This window comes from Heptranchias perlo, chromosome 15, assembly GCF_035084215.1.
Source record: "Heptranchias perlo isolate sHepPer1 chromosome 15, sHepPer1.hap1, whole genome shotgun sequence".
Lineage (NCBI taxonomy): Eukaryota > Metazoa > Chordata > Chondrichthyes > Hexanchiformes > Hexanchidae > Heptranchias > Heptranchias perlo.
In genome coordinates, this window is record NC_090339.1 from 23,347,780 (window position 1) to 23,363,465 (window position 15,686).

Here is a 15,686-nt window from a genome sequence, read left to right on the forward strand (position 1 = left end):
TATATTTGGTGCAGTCAATACCATTTATAACAAAAATCAATTAATAAAAAGTTATTATTTCAGTTCATTGTTATTTATCTGCTATCCATTTCTTTATGTTTCATGTTCACCACAGCCTCATTGATTACACTATCAAATGCGACAGAAACAGAACAGAAGTAAGGGAGAAAATACAGCGCAAAGCAGTTTGAGTAAAAGAATAAAATAGGGAAAGGTTGATTTAAAATCAGAGGCAGTCCAGTAACAAAGGAAGGGGAGCAGATGCACAGGCCCTGGCCTCTGTCTGAGGCTGAACCAGACCATTTGCCACCATGGTGTCCTATGTGACCCTGAGATGAGCTTCCGACCATATATCTGCTCCTTCACCAAGACCACCTACTTCTACCTCCGTAATGTCGCCCGTCTCCGCCCCTGCCTCAGCTCATCTGCTGCTGAAACCCTCATCCATGCCTTTGTTACTTCAAGACTTGATTATTCCAATGATATCCTGGCCTGCCTCTCTTCTTCCACCCTCCATCAGCTTGAGCTCATCCAAAACTCTGCTGCCTGTATCCTAACTCGCACCAAGTCCCATTCACCCACCACCCCTGTGCTCGTTGACCTACACTGGCTCCCGGTCTGGGAATGCCTCGATTTTAAAATTCTCATCCTTGTTTTCAAATCCCTCCATGACCTCACCCCTCCCTATCTCTGTAACCTCCTCCAGCCCTACAACACTCTGAGACCTCTGCGCTCCTCCAATTCTTGCCTCTTGTACATCCCCAACTTTAATCACTCCACCATTGGCAGCCGTGCCTTCAGCTGTCTCGGCCCTAAGCTCTGGAATTGCCTCTCTAAACCTTTCCACCTCTCTCTCCTCCTTTAAGACGCTCCCTAAAACCTACCTCTTTTACCAAGCTTTTGGCCGCCTGTTCTAATAGCTCCTTATGTGGCTCAGTGTCTAATTTTGTTTGATAACAGTCCTGTGAAGTGCCTTGGGACATTTTACGATGTTAAAGGCGCTATATAAATGCAAGCTGGTGTTGTTGTCGGGAAAGGATATAGGTCAACAGGTCAAATGCAGAGAGGGAGATTTAGAATCGGAGAAACAGATCTACATTAACATTTCTCTCCAGCATTCAATCCAGCTTACTGGATGTTAATATTGAACTCAATAAATAGACAAAGGAAACTGCTTCGCAGTGATGCAAAAGTGACAGTATAACTGCAAGCTTGTGTGTTGTACTCAGGGATTCATTGATATGGGTACATGGTAAATGAGACTGACTGTATTAGTAAATGATATTTTAAATCGTTAACTATGAATGGACAGAAAATCTAGACTTTGGTGGCACAACAAAAACTCTGAAATAATTAAAGGAATGAATTGTTCTAATCCTAGAATCATAGAATGGTTACAGCATGGAAGGAGCCCATTCGGCCCGTTGAGTCCGTGCCAGCTCTCTGCAAGAGCAATCCAGCTAGTCCCATTCCCCTGCCCTATCTCCGTAGCCCTGCAAATTTTTCCCCTTCAAGTACTTATCCGATTCCCTTTTGAAAGGCAGGATTGAGTCTGCCTCCACCACCCCCTGGGGCAGTGGGTAAATCAAAATGATTTCAAGTCACAAAAACAAGCAAGTAATACACAAGCAGAGCAAAAATCAATGGCAAGGTTAAAAATGGAAATATTTTATGCCGTAACTATTGAGCAGTACTCAGCTGTGACTTTTCCTTCTGATAAATAATAGAGGCTAGTCCTTGTCAGCAACATTTTATGTGGTTTCTTTAGACAAGTTTCTAAATTACAGTCAGGAAATGTACACCTAATGTCTGGCCGAGAATGAATTCAGACAGCATTTTAATTCCCATTTTACTTATTATTTGGTAATTAGGGTCACTGTTATTCTGCAGATTTGAATTCCAGACCCATATTGTGAAGACATTTTTACAGTAAGATTTGGCTTTTATAAACCAACTGTGACATACATTCAGATTACAATCTGCACTGATCTTGATAAACCCTTGAATGAGAATTCCAAAGTCAGCATCAATCTATTTTCCATAGAACTGTATTAGTTATTCAGAGCATACTCCCTATAGGAATTTGAAATATGTCACGAGGAATGTTCATTGTTAGGGTTGTGAAGACCCACAATAGCATTGGATAGCAGGGTCCACAACTTCTTCCAGACAGACCTCCGAATGCAGTTATGTTTATCATAGTACCATAGTATGTACAGCACAGGAGGAGGCCATTTGGCCCATCGTGCCTGTGCCGGCTCTTTGAAAGAGCTATCCAATTAGTCCCATTCCCCTGCTTTTTCCCCATAGCCCTGTAATTTTTTTCCCTTCAAGTATTTAGCTAATTCCCTTTTGAAAGTTACTATTGTATCTGCTTCCACCACCCTTTCAGGCAGTGCATTCCATTTACAACTCGCTGCGAAAAAAAATTTCCTCATGTCGTCTCTGGCTCTTTTACTGATCATCTTAAATCTGTGTCCTCTGGTTACCGACCCTTCTGCCACTGGAATTACTCCATCAAAACTGTTCGTGATTTTGAACACCTCTGGCAAATCTCCCCTTAACCTTCTCTGTTCTAAGAAGAACAACCCCAGCTTCTTCAGTCTCTCCACATAACTGATGTCCCTCATCCCTGGTACCATTCTAGTAAATCTCTTCAGCACCCTCTGTAAGGCCTTGACATCCTTCCTAAAGTGTGGTGCACAGAAGTGAACACAGCACTCCAGCTCAGACCTAACGAGTGTTTTATAAAGGTTTAGCATAACTTCCTTGCTTTTGTACTCTATGCCTCTATTAATAAAGCCCAGGATCCCACATGCTTTTTGAACAGCCTTCTGAACTTGTCCTGCCACCTGCAACGATTTGTGTGTGTGCATCCCCAGGTCTCTCTGCTCCTGTATCTCCTTTAAAATTGTACCATTTAGTTTATATTGCCGCCCCTCATTCTTCCTACCAAAATGCATCACTTCACACTTCTCTGCAATAAATTTCATCTGCCATGTGTCTGCCCATTTCACCAGTCTGTCTTTGTCCTGCTGAAGTCTGCTATAGACCAGAGTATATTTAATAATAATTGCTAATAAAGATACAGCCAGCAACTACAACAGCACTTTATCTTCCATCTCTCCCTCTCCCTCTCTCTCCACAGAATATTCTGGACTTTGCCTTGTATATCCAACTGCCCCTTTCCCCAGGAGTAGGAAGACATACAACTCCAGCTTCTCACAGCCAATCTCCTCAGAATCATTGCAAGGTCCATTCTCAGTGTCCACATGCACCAATTTTTGACCTGTTTCTCAGCATACATTGTAATTGTGTCTGAAATCAGGGCAGCCTTGAGGAAGAGTTTATTGAGTGTATTAGGGATGGATTTCTTGAGCAGTATGTAACTGATCCTACAAGGGGTCAGGCAACCTTGGACCTGGTCCTGTGTAATAAGCCAGGACTAATTAATAACATCCTAGTTAAGGATCCCCTTGGAATGAGTGACCATAACATGGTTACATTCCATATCCAATTAGAGGGTGAGAAGGTTGGTTCTCAAACAAGCATACTGAGCTTGAATAAAGGAGACTATGATGGTATGAGAGCGGAATTGATTAAAGTGGACTGGGAAAATAGATTAAAGGGTAAGACGGTACATGAGCAGTGGTGTTCATTTAAGGAGTTATTTTACAACTTTTAAAAAATATATATTCCATGAGGAAAAAAGGGTGTAAAAGAAATGACAGCCATCCGTGGCTAAGTAAAGAAATTAAGGATAGTATCCGACTAAAAACAAGGACATATAAGGTAGCCAAACTTAGTGGGAGGATAGAAGATTGGGAAGTCTTCAAAAGACAGCAAAAAGTAACTAAAGGATTGATTAAGAAAGGGAAGATAGATTATGAAAATAAATTAGCAAAAAATATAAAAACAGATAGCAAGAGTTTCTGTAGTTATATAAAAAGAAAAAGGGTGGCTAAGGCAAATGTAGGTCCCTTAGAGGATGAGACCGGGAAATTAATGGTGGGAAACATGGAGATGGCAAAAATGCTGAACAAATATTTTGTGTCAGTCTTTACGGTAGAGGACACTAAGAATATCCCAACACTGGACAAACAGGGGGCTCTAGGGGGGGAGGAGCTAAATACGATTAAAATCACTAAGGAATTGGTACTCAGTAAATGAATGGGACTCAAGGTGGATAAATCCCCTGGACCTGATGGCTTACATCCTAGGGTCTTGAGGGAAGTGGCAGTAGGGATTGTGGATGCTTTGGTAATAATTTTCCAAAATTCTCTGGACTCAGCAAAGGTCCCGGCAGATTGGAAAACTGCTAATGTAACACCCTTATTTAAAAAGGGTAGTAGGCAGAAGGCTGGAAATTATAGACCAGTTAGCCTAACATCTGTGGTGGGTAAAATTTTGGAGTCTATTATTAAGGAGACAGTAGCGGAACATTTGGATAAACATAATTTAATAGGACAAAGTCAGCATGGCTTTATGAAGGGGAAGTCATGTCTGACAAATTTCCTTGAGTTCTTTGAGGACATAACGTACAGGGTGGATAAAGGGGAACCAGTGGACGTAGTGTATTTAGACTTCCAGAAGGCATTCGACAAGGTGCCACATAAAAGATTATTGCTCAAGATAAGGAATCACTGGATTGGGGGTAATATTCTGGCATGGGTGGAGGATTGGTTATCTAACAGGAAGCAGAGAGTTGGGATAAATGGTTCATTCTCGGACTGGCAACCAGTAGCCAGTGGTGTTCCGCAGGGGTCGGTGTTGGGTCCCCAACTCTTTTCAATCTATATTAACGATTTGGAGGAGGGGACTGAGTGTAACATATCAAAGTTTGCAGATGATACAAAGATGGGAGGGAAAGTAGAGAGTGAGGAGGACATAAAAAACCTACAAGGGGATATAGACAGGCTGGGTGAGTGGGCAGAGATTTGGCAGATGCAATACAATATTGGAAAATGTGAGGTTATGCACTTTGGCAGGAAAAATCAGAGAGCAAGTTATTATCTTAATGGCGAGAAACTGGAAAGTACTGCAGTACAAAGGGATCTGGGGGTCCTAGTGCAAGAAAATCAAAAAGTTAGTATGCAGGTGCAGCAGGTGATCAAGAAGGCCAACGGAATGTTGGCTTTTATTGCTAGGGGGATAGAATATAAAACAGGGAGGTATTGCTGCAGTTATATAAGGTATTGGTGAGACCGCACCTGGAATACTGCATACAGTTTTGGTGTCCATACTTAAGAAAAGACATACTTGCTCTCGAGGCAGTACAAAGAAGGTTCACTCGGTTAATCCCGGGGATGAGGGGGCGGACATATGAGGAGAGGTTGAGTAGATTGGGACTCTACTGAGAGGCGATCTTATTGAAACATATAAGGTTGTGAAGGGGCTTGATCAGGTGGATGCGGTAAGGATGTTCCCAAGGATGGGTGAAACTAGAACTAGGGGGCATAATCTTAGAATAAGGGGCTGCTCTTTCAAAACTGAGATGAGGAGAAACTTCTTCACTCAGAGGGTAGTAGGTCTGTGGAATTTGCTGCCCCAGGAAGCTGTGGAAGCTACATCATTAAATAAATTTAAAACAGAAATAGACAGTTTCCTGGAAGTAAAGGGAATTAGGGGTTACGGGGAGCTGGCAGAAAATTGGACATGAATTTAAATTTGAGGTTAAGATCAGATCAGCCATGATCTTATTGAATGGCGGAGCAGGCTCGAGGGGCCGATTGGCCTACTCCTGCTCTTATTTCTTATGTTCTTATGTTCTATGTGATGTCTACAAGGCATAAAGGGTCTGTATAAAAGGCAGTGCCCTGACCCCTTGTTTATAGAATGTGGGGCAGGTCATTTGAAGTCACACTTGTGCGCCTATTTTTATCCAGGCAAAAGTGGCAACTTTTAACAAAATGTTTATTCGCAGTATTATTTCAGACAATTACTCTCTGGTTATGGATAAGTTTACTCCTGGCAGCATAGCACCCTTGTTTAGTTAGCAAGCTCAACATTCTGCAAATGTGGCAGAATTACTAGACTGCAGTCAAGTTATTTTTGTGCTATACTGATGTCTTTCATCTCTTTTCATGGTTTGTTAGAAAATGAAAAGTAATTGCAAAACAAGCAGAATTTAAAGTGCTGATTCCAAAAGTAACAGGGGATGTGAGCCATTATCCATATCCTATCGCAACTTCTCACTGTGTTTTTGTCTGGAAAATAGGAACAGGAAGCTAAGTCCATTCCAGTTTACAAAAATAGGCAAAACTGTTTATCAGGATGGGCTTTGTGTGTGAGAGAAAGATATTGAAGCAGGAAATTGTTAATAAGATCTGTCCTGTTGTGTCCACGACTGAAGGGATTAAACAGGATGTCCTTAGGTTTTGCAGAGTAAATTCATTTTTAAGCCACATGTTTCAATGAAAATTCTAAGAAAACTATGCAGAATAGCATTTAAACTACAGTTAAAATATGGTTTTGTCATATCGAAAGTCACAAACTGAAATGCAGCTGAAATTATTTTCATAAGTTCCATGGGTAGTGTTCCAATTTTAATTTTCTGACGTTCCAAAGATTTAAAAATATCAATTTTGAATAAACAGTTGTACCTGGTTATCCCATCTAAGGGGAGGAGGGTGCAGGAAGAGGGAAATCACAAGCTCGAACGGATTCAGCATTGAATGGGAATCGCAGATTAAATCCTTAAAGTCTGCCTGCACTACATCTGGAAATTCCCATTTGGAACATACTTACAACTGATTTATATTGCAATGTAGTGTAACCTGTGCAGAGTTATTTGCTCTGTGATCTCATGCCTGGTTTTATAGCTGTACTGCTGCACAATGACTTGTACTTCTTCACCTTCGTGTGGTGTAGAAACGAAGAAGGGTTTAGTAGCAGGCTGGTGTGAATTATTGACGTGAATCTCTTGCAGATTTGATAAAGAAAGAACTTCCATCCATGTAGTACCTTCTCAGGATGTCCCAAAGTGCTTCACATCCAATGAATTACCTTTTTGAAGTGTGGTCATTGCTGTTATGTGGGTAGCTCGGCAAACAATTTACACACAGCAAGATCCCACAATTAGCGGTGAGATGAATGACCAATCAATCTTTTTTTCTCATGGTGTTGGTTGAGGAAGCAATATATTGTCCAGGACATTGGGAGAACTCACTGCTCTTCTTTGAGTACTGCCATGGGATCTTTCACATCTAGCTGAACCACTGTAACAGGTGCATAGACCCTTGGTTTAAAGTAGCATGTGATATACCGGCAACCCATTTAGATTATAAGGTCTATAAGCGCTACCTCATATGATAGGTTTCCAAGCCCTGCCTGGAGGTAAAGTGCTCCTATTAGAAAATATAAATGCTTGTTACTATTGATCACACTGGATGCCAATGATTGTCACTCTGTTCTAGCCATGGGTGGGTTAAGCTTTCTGCATGCCATTATATATACAGTTTTACATTGCTGGCTTACAAACGTGACTTTTGCACTTAAGTTGTTGCTTCAGTGCCACCACCAGTGTTGTGAATGTGACAAGCAGCCTTTCATGTAAATGGGATATAAATGGTAAATTCAAGGTCAGTGCTTTTGTGGGGCAAATAATCTCATTCAATTTAATACCACCTGGCCACAGTTTCAAGTTAAAATTGACAAAATAGAAAATTGTTCCAAATTGGGAAATTTTAGACACAAAATGCTGTCTTTATTTTCTGCAACTTGAAAAATAATTTGCTGTCTCTGTCTTTTTTGTGCAGACAATATTGTTTGCTGAAGTATTTACACCCAAAATCTTAATAATTTACAGTTATGACTCTCTTTGTGTCTCTGGTTTGTCTTATTTTGTGTTGTACTGTTCTCCAGACTGCAAATGCTGACCTCTGATATAAAATGCAGACATGTTGCTGATTGCACTGAAGCAATCTTAGAATATGACTCTTCTGCCAGTTTTGCTCTGCTGTGATTTGTTTCCACTTAACAACGACATCACATTTAGGCCAGATCATGACTTCAAATGAACCTGGAAAGTATAAACAGGACTCTGCAGTCAAAACTTTGTTTACAGAGTTTCTGAAACAAATTCATTTGAATCAGGATAATTCGGCAGAATGAAATGTTAGCATTGACCAGCCATTTCTTACATTATCACCACCAACCAGTGCATGCATGTGATCCTCGTTTGATACTGCCTGACCCCAGTCCATCACCGGCATCTCCACATCAAATCTAATTTAGGGCAGGAGTGTAATATAAACAACAGAGTGAATGTGTGTGTGTCCATGTGTGCGTGTGTGTTTTTATGTATATGTGTGCACACTTTGTCATAAGTTCTGCCCTGATAATTTCATGAGTTTATTCAGTGAATAGTTTAGCCAAAAAGAGCAGAAAGTTCTAGATTTGGTCTCCATTCTGAGCTGAGTTAACTCATCTCAGTCGGGGGGGGGCGGAGGGGGGGGCACTATAATTGTACTCAGTACCTCTTAGGGAGGGGAAAATTGGCAGGGTTTTTACTGCTGGCTTTCCAGTAACCCCTGCTGGAAGTGTGAAACTGAGTATATTGGGTAGGATAGGATTGACTGTAATATCTCTGCTCTGCAACAACTTAAAACAGTGACAAATTGCAGATATATATCATGTGTAAGGTATGAAAATGCCCCAAGGTGTTTTGCATAGGCAAAAACAGACACTGAGCAGTAGCATGAGGAGAGTTAAGGGAGATGGTTGAAGAAGTGGATCCCCTGGAGGAAATGAACTTGAAGAGAGCTATGGGGAGCAGTGAGGTAGAAGCTGCAAAGTGATGCAAGGCCAGGTTTGAGAAAAAAAACATCAAAAATCTTGCCCTCACTCATTGTGTAGGCTCACATAAATAATGACCACTTGGATGAGATACAATAGTCAATAAGAGAAAACTATTCAATATATCAATCACAATGTAGAAAGCTTGTTTCATCCCTTTGTTCCTGAATTTATTGTTTTGTTTCATGATTCAGGACTACTTGGAGGGAAAAAATTGGGAGTTTAATTGTTCTCGTCATATCTTCAATGACTATGAATGGTGGAGAATGTTTGTAAGATTATAATCTAATTGTGAAGTTTAGCAGGTTATCTAAAACAGCAAGAATGAAACTAGAGTGATTTGTAAACGTCATCTGAACCCGCAAATTAGAATAAAGTCTTGAAATCGCCCTTTTTGCCTGTTATTAAGATTACTTACTGAAAGCTGTCAGGCATTGGTAAATTCTTTAGTCTTTTGTAGATTTGTGATGTGAGTGGACAGCTCAAATTTGTGCAATATTACTTTCACTGAAAGAGTTTTAAAGGTGCGCATGACATGGTTACTGCAGGTTAATGTGAGAGCTGATATGATAATGTGTGTTTATACAGTTAAACTTACTATGTGCCGTCTTAGCTCTTGAGGTCACTGACAAGTGCACTCCTTGATTTCTGTACTTTGGATGAACCCTTATGTTACAACTGCCCATTATATCACATTATTTAGCCATATTCTTGTTTCCCTGCTTCTTGGTCTATTGTCATTACCTTTTGTAGACAGTAACAACCCCAACAACTTTCCTTATGACTCCCAAATAATGCGCCCACAGTATGTTATTTTTCTCTTTATAAATGAGCCTTATCACTTGCGCTAACTCAAGTTAAGTCAACTAATTTTCAGTATACGTCAGTACCATCATAAATTACACAGCACAGAAAATCTTATTTCAGCATTCAGGGTCCAATTTTCACATAGTGCTGCTGATCACACAACAGTTACATGTTCTACTTCTTCTTTCCATTTTACTTTTACAATTGCACAGAAATTCCTTCATGTTAAATTCTTCTTTTGCAGTTACTATGTTTTAACCTGTTTTCTTTTTTTTTGGCCATCTGATGTCCTAAGATAACCGAATTAAACAATTTTATCATCCCTCTCTCTTTCCATATTGTTAAACTTCAACAATATTATATTAAAAAAAGAAAGACTTGCATTTATATAGCACCTTTCACAACCTCAGGACGTCCCAAAGTGCTTTACAGCCAATTAAGTACTTCTGAAGTGTAGTCACTGTTGTAATGTAGGAAACGGGGCAGCCAATTTGCGTACAGCAAGGTCCCACAAACTGCAACGTGATAATGACCAGATAATCTGTTTTATAAATGTTGGTTGAGGGATAAATATTGGTCAGGACACCGGGAAGAAGGTGGGAGTGGGGAGCGCCTTGGGACATTTTACTATGTCAAAGGCATGATGTGAATGCAAGTTGTGGTTGTAGTGGTAGTTGTAGAACTTCCTTGCTCGAAATAGTGCCAGTAGTGTCAGTTTTAGATCCACCTGAGAGGGCAGACGAGGCCTTTGTTTAATAGCTCTTCTGAAAGATGGCACCTCCAACAGTGCAGCATTCCCTCAGTACTGCACTGAAGTATTAGCGTAGATGTGCTCAAATCTCTGGACTGGGCTCTAGAATTTAAAAAATAACATCCATGCCTACAAAGACTTACAGAACTGAGAACTCATCATCAATTTACTGACACCACTACAAACAGATAGCTCACAGAAATATTGTTAACCTAGATGTAGTTTTAGTACCCCAGTTGGACAGTAATTGGACAGTTATTAGATGTTTTCAAAATAGCACTATCAATACAAGAGCAAATAAAACATGTTACACACTCACTTCTTGAAAAACAACCAGATCTTGATGCATTTTTGCACGTATTAAGGTGAAGGATAGAATTTAATATTTTTCCACATACTGTACCACATTGGGAGCACTTCTCAGCCAGACACTGCATGAGTTTCAGTGCAAGTTAAACTCCTTTTAGTTATGTTCCTCAATGCAACTCAAAGACAATCAGTGGCATTCCCCTTCCTGCATTAAGCATCCTTACAGCTGTCTGAATGAAATTTACAGACTAGTGCCTATTTAATATCAAGTACCTTGGGAGATGGAGTTAGGATGCCTAACACTTATTTCACACAGACCCTTACAATGCAGTGGGAAATGTAGAAAAAAAGCAAAACAAAACCAATGTCTTAAAAATAGTTTTCAAGATTTCAGCTATAATATTCATTGTACAAAAATATTTGTATGTAATAATTCTCGGGAGTCGCTTAATGAATGACTATGTTTACAGCGATTTTGTAGTTAAATACTTGGTGATTGCATCATTTAATAAATACAGTACTTGATTAATGGACATAATATTCGGCCATGAAACAAGCATTAATGAAATGATGTGGAAAGCTGTATTAATAATTTGTTAATATGATAGTTGATCCTTTTAATAACTTAATGGGTGTCAGAGTTTAGGACACTATGGGGTAATTTTGACTTTGGACGATAGTGTAAAACGCGCAATATCAGTTCGGCCACCCATTAAACATCTCTCCCAATTTTTGTTCCTATTGACTCCAATGGAAATTAAAATCAAGAGAGGTGTATAATAGCTGGCTGAGCCAATAATCACGCATTTTACACTATCATCCAAAGTCAAAATTATCCCCTATGTAACTGTACAAGCTAAATGCAGTGAAATCTTGTCAATACTTGACCACTTCTATTGTTCAAATGTTCTCATTTGAGTCATCAGATGGCCAGGCAAGGGGGTGATTTGCAATCATTTCCTACTTTGGACTCAAGGTTTGGAATCTTGCTTTTCTTTTCATTTGGGAAATTCCTATTTGGAATTGCATCTAGAAACAGCTACGAGAGCTGGTGTTGACACTACTTATTAATCTGTAAAGTCCTTACTGTGGTATAGCTGTGGGCCACCTTAAGCAGATTCATGCAGCCTTGAGCATCAGCGAAGGACCTTATTCCCAAGCAGTTTGATGGATGGAGTTGTTTCATGAGGAAGTTGCAGCACACCTCCACCACTTGAGAGAGCTGTAGAAGACAAGCTGCAGCCAATAAGCTCTCTATAGTTTCCTCTTTCAGCTCCAAGAGACCTGTGGGACAAACACCAGAACTGGTCATTAGCAAAATTATTTCTTACATCGGAGTAAAAGATATTTTAAACTTGTGTGTCAGAACAACTTGATGTAATTGATGGGACCTCAGATGCTTTCAATTTGCATTTCAAAAACTGAATCAATGTTTGGGTCACTGTTCCGTTTAGGATTATGACACAAAGAGTCGATTTAGATTCGCAAGTTTAATTTCAGGATTCAATACTATTGGAGAAAAAGGTGTCACCTTTTTAGGTGACACCTTTCTGTCTGCTCACTGTGATTGCCTTGGCAACGGGCAGTAATCACCAGGCTTTGTTCTGTGATTTTAAAATGCGAAGGATTCGAAAATTTCATTTCCACACCGTTCACCTGACGAAGGAGGAAGCCTCCGAAAGCTTGTGGAATTTAAAATAAATTTGTTGGACTATAACTTGGTGTTGTAAAATTGTTTACAATTGTCAACCCCAGTCTATCACCGGCATCTCCACATCACGGAGAAAAAGAAGTTGGTGCAGTAAAAATGCCATGCTCCTCAATGCTTTAACTTGTGTTACAATTATAATATGATGTAGCATTTACTAAACATGGTAATGACACCTAGTTGAAGAAAATCAATATTATATGAAGCACTATAACTTTATACTGAGAGGCCCTCCAATTTGGACACCTTGGATTCTTTTCACCTTAGATTGTCAACTCCCTCTCCACTGTACACTTGGTTTTGACTCAATATAATGATTGGTGCAGAGTGACAAGGTAGCGGCATCATTGACAAAATTTATTTTGCTGCAAAGTGATTAGATAGATTTTTTGTTGCAATCTGATTAACAATAACAACAATTTGCATTTATATAGAGCCTTTAACATAGTAAAACATCTCAAGGTGCTTCACAGGAGTGTAATCAAACATAATTTGATGCCGAGTGACATAAGGAAATACCAGGACAGGTGACCAAAAGCTTGGTCGAAGTAGTAGGTTTTAAGAAGTGTCTTAAAGGAAGAGAGACGTAGAAAGGCGGAGAGGTTTAGGGAGGGAATTCCAAAATTTTAAATCTATATTTTTCCTTCTAATTGGTTATTTTCTGCTTTTGTTATTCACCAATCAGGTAGCAACAGGAAATCTTTCAAATGACATTGCAGCAAAAAAAAATTTGCCCAGTTACATTGCAGTAAAATGCTTTTTTATTTAGAAATGCAGCCACTTTGACACTTCCTTCAGCTTTTCCCCAGCCACAAGCCGACAGCACTTTTGCAGCACATACCCCTGTATTCTTGGGCCCAGTCCATCTCAGAACCAACATGAAGAATACATGGGAATGCCCAACAGACTAAAAATATGCATATCCTTCTCTTTCCACCATTGCTGACCCTAGCCACTCCAAGCTCTCCTATTCACTCTATCCTGTGACTCTCCACTTGATGCTGCCAGCTGTGCATCTGCTGCCCTTCTTTCTCAGTCCCTTCTGTAGGTTCTAGTTGCCACAGTTCTGGTTCCATTGTGAGAAATCGATGGAGAAAAAGGCAGCGGTTACAGATCATTGAAGGAAAAGGATGCAGTTGGCAGAGATTGCTGAAGTAACTCAGGGAACACTAGGATCAGTGAGAGAATTAAAGGGAGGTAAAAAGAAAGAGAAAAGGGGACTGTTACCGAGTCAGAGGAAAAATAATAGAGAACGAAATAGGAAAGGCTAAAAGTGAAAGAGAGAAACCATCCAGAAAGAACAAAATGTTCCACAAGCAGCATCAGCAGAACTAATTTGACCTCAGTCTTGCCAGTCCAAAATGCAATCCCACTCACCATTCCCATCTGATAGATAAACTAAGCCCTTGAAAGTCAACGGCAAGAGCTGAGTGAGAAACAAAGTGGCAACATCAATTCAATACAGGTCACATATACAAAACACAAGGCTTCATTGATGATCTATGAATAAATATAAATATTTAGCATTTAAGTCCAACATTTTTGCAAACTCTTTGGATTGATACACTTGAAAATTTAAAAAGTACAATCATTTTTAGTTTAATTATTGACAACTTTGGATCATGTGGCTCTGTGTGATCCATGTAGGACTGTTAAATGGCTAAAAATAAGAAAGGACTAAATATATAACACACTCTTGATTTGTGTGTGCTTGTACACAGAAACAGCACTTGAGCATTTGACAGTTTTCCAAAACAGGAAACATAACCCAGTTTTAAGTCTTCCACATAAGTACAGTATTTTTTTTTTAAAAAAACATTCAATGCACACATCCTCTACCTTGAAATATGTTCAGAGTCAAGACAGCTGACTCAGATGTATTGTGAAATGCAACTGCTGTTTCCTTTATTGGAAATCTGAAGTGGAAATTGACCTCCAATATAGACATTGCTACTGAACTGATGAAATGTCCTCTATAAATATTACATTACAAGTCACCTGTGTAAGCATAATGAACGAGTGCCTTAAGTGCATCTGGGTCTACACCCTCCATTTTAATTTCTTCTTGCTTGGCCTCACGTACATCATTTGTAAACATGGCAGCAAAATAGTCTGAAACAGCGCTGAGGACTAGCCTGTAAACAATGGAGATAACATGAGAGGTAAGCAGTAAACTTCTAAATAAATACCACTGCACTAATGTTTTTGTCAACTTCATTATCCTGAAAGCCGCACTTTAATCAAATATATTTTTATATGTCCATTTAATGCTTTTCTACAGCTATCAAATCTTCACACTAGGAAGTTATTTAAGTCTCCTTGACTATTTTTAATGGACTTACATTCCGCTATTAGGCAAACATAATTTTGATTACTGGTCAAGACACAATAAGTTGTAAATTATGCAACATAATATAATATACTGAAATTTAGATTTATAATTTCCACCAATTCATTAATGAAAACCACGAACACACAAATTAAAATTTTGCCTTGTGATAGGTGGTCCCATGGGAAGTATTAATTATGTAAACATTAAGAAATTCTACATTGTTATAATTTTTTAATGAAGATCAATTCTGTTCAGCAGAAATAGGATTCAAACATTGATTAGGCTTTGTTTAAGCACTGGCGTCTTAAGTAATAAGCCAAAAAGCTTTTAATCACCGCCATCTGGCACTCCCAAGTGTTCAAAACAAGGACTGGGGAGAAATGAGGACAGTGATTTAATGTTTAATTCCTGTTGTTCAGTTGTGGCCCAAGTCTGTGTGAAGTTTCAATTTTAGTGGACTTTATTGTTGATTTATTAAAAATTACAAAAATAAAGTCACATTAATTTTCTTTTCTCCAGGGTAATTCTAAAAATAGGGACAAGATTTTGTCCTCTCCCTCAGCAATACTTTATTTGTTAAAAGATAAATTGCTAATTTATTCAACAGCATGACACACAAATAGGTGGTGCGTGATGAATAACTAAAATCACAATCCAGATGCTCTCTTGCCATAGTTTCACCTCTCCCTTTCTTCTTTGTTTTACAACATCAATGATGCTGATAAAAATTCCTGGTGTTAAGGGGCTAAATTAGTATTTTATTCAATAGCATGACATATGCCACCAGATGAATATTTGAATTCTAATATTCTTGTTGGCAGTGCTGCAAATTGAATAATAACTTGCCAACAATGTCAATAGTCTGGATGACCCTTCATATTCTTCACTTGTCCATTTTAATAGGGTATTATTACACCTGAGTTTGCACAGGCTTCTGGGTTGATATGAAACAGTGTAGTAAGACTTCTGATAGGTGTGTGTAC

The 15,686-nt window shown here is 39.2% G+C and overlaps 1 protein-coding gene across 2 annotated transcripts in view; it reads right to left on the reverse strand.

The window, feature by feature from the left end:
- The window catches only part of LOC137332895 (kelch-like protein 4), a 286,378-nt gene that overhangs the window by 40,596 nt on the left and 230,096 nt on the right, over positions 1-15,686 (reverse strand). For both annotated transcript variants that reach the window (XM_067996887.1, XM_067996888.1), the window contains exons 3-4: positions 14,370-14,506; positions 11,751-11,947 (exon numbers count right to left, since the gene is read on the reverse strand). In XM_067996887.1, the coding sequence (XP_067852988.1) occupies positions 11,751-11,947; positions 14,370-14,506 (334 nt within the window). The remainder of the gene's footprint in view (positions 1-11,750; positions 11,948-14,369; positions 14,507-15,686) is intronic.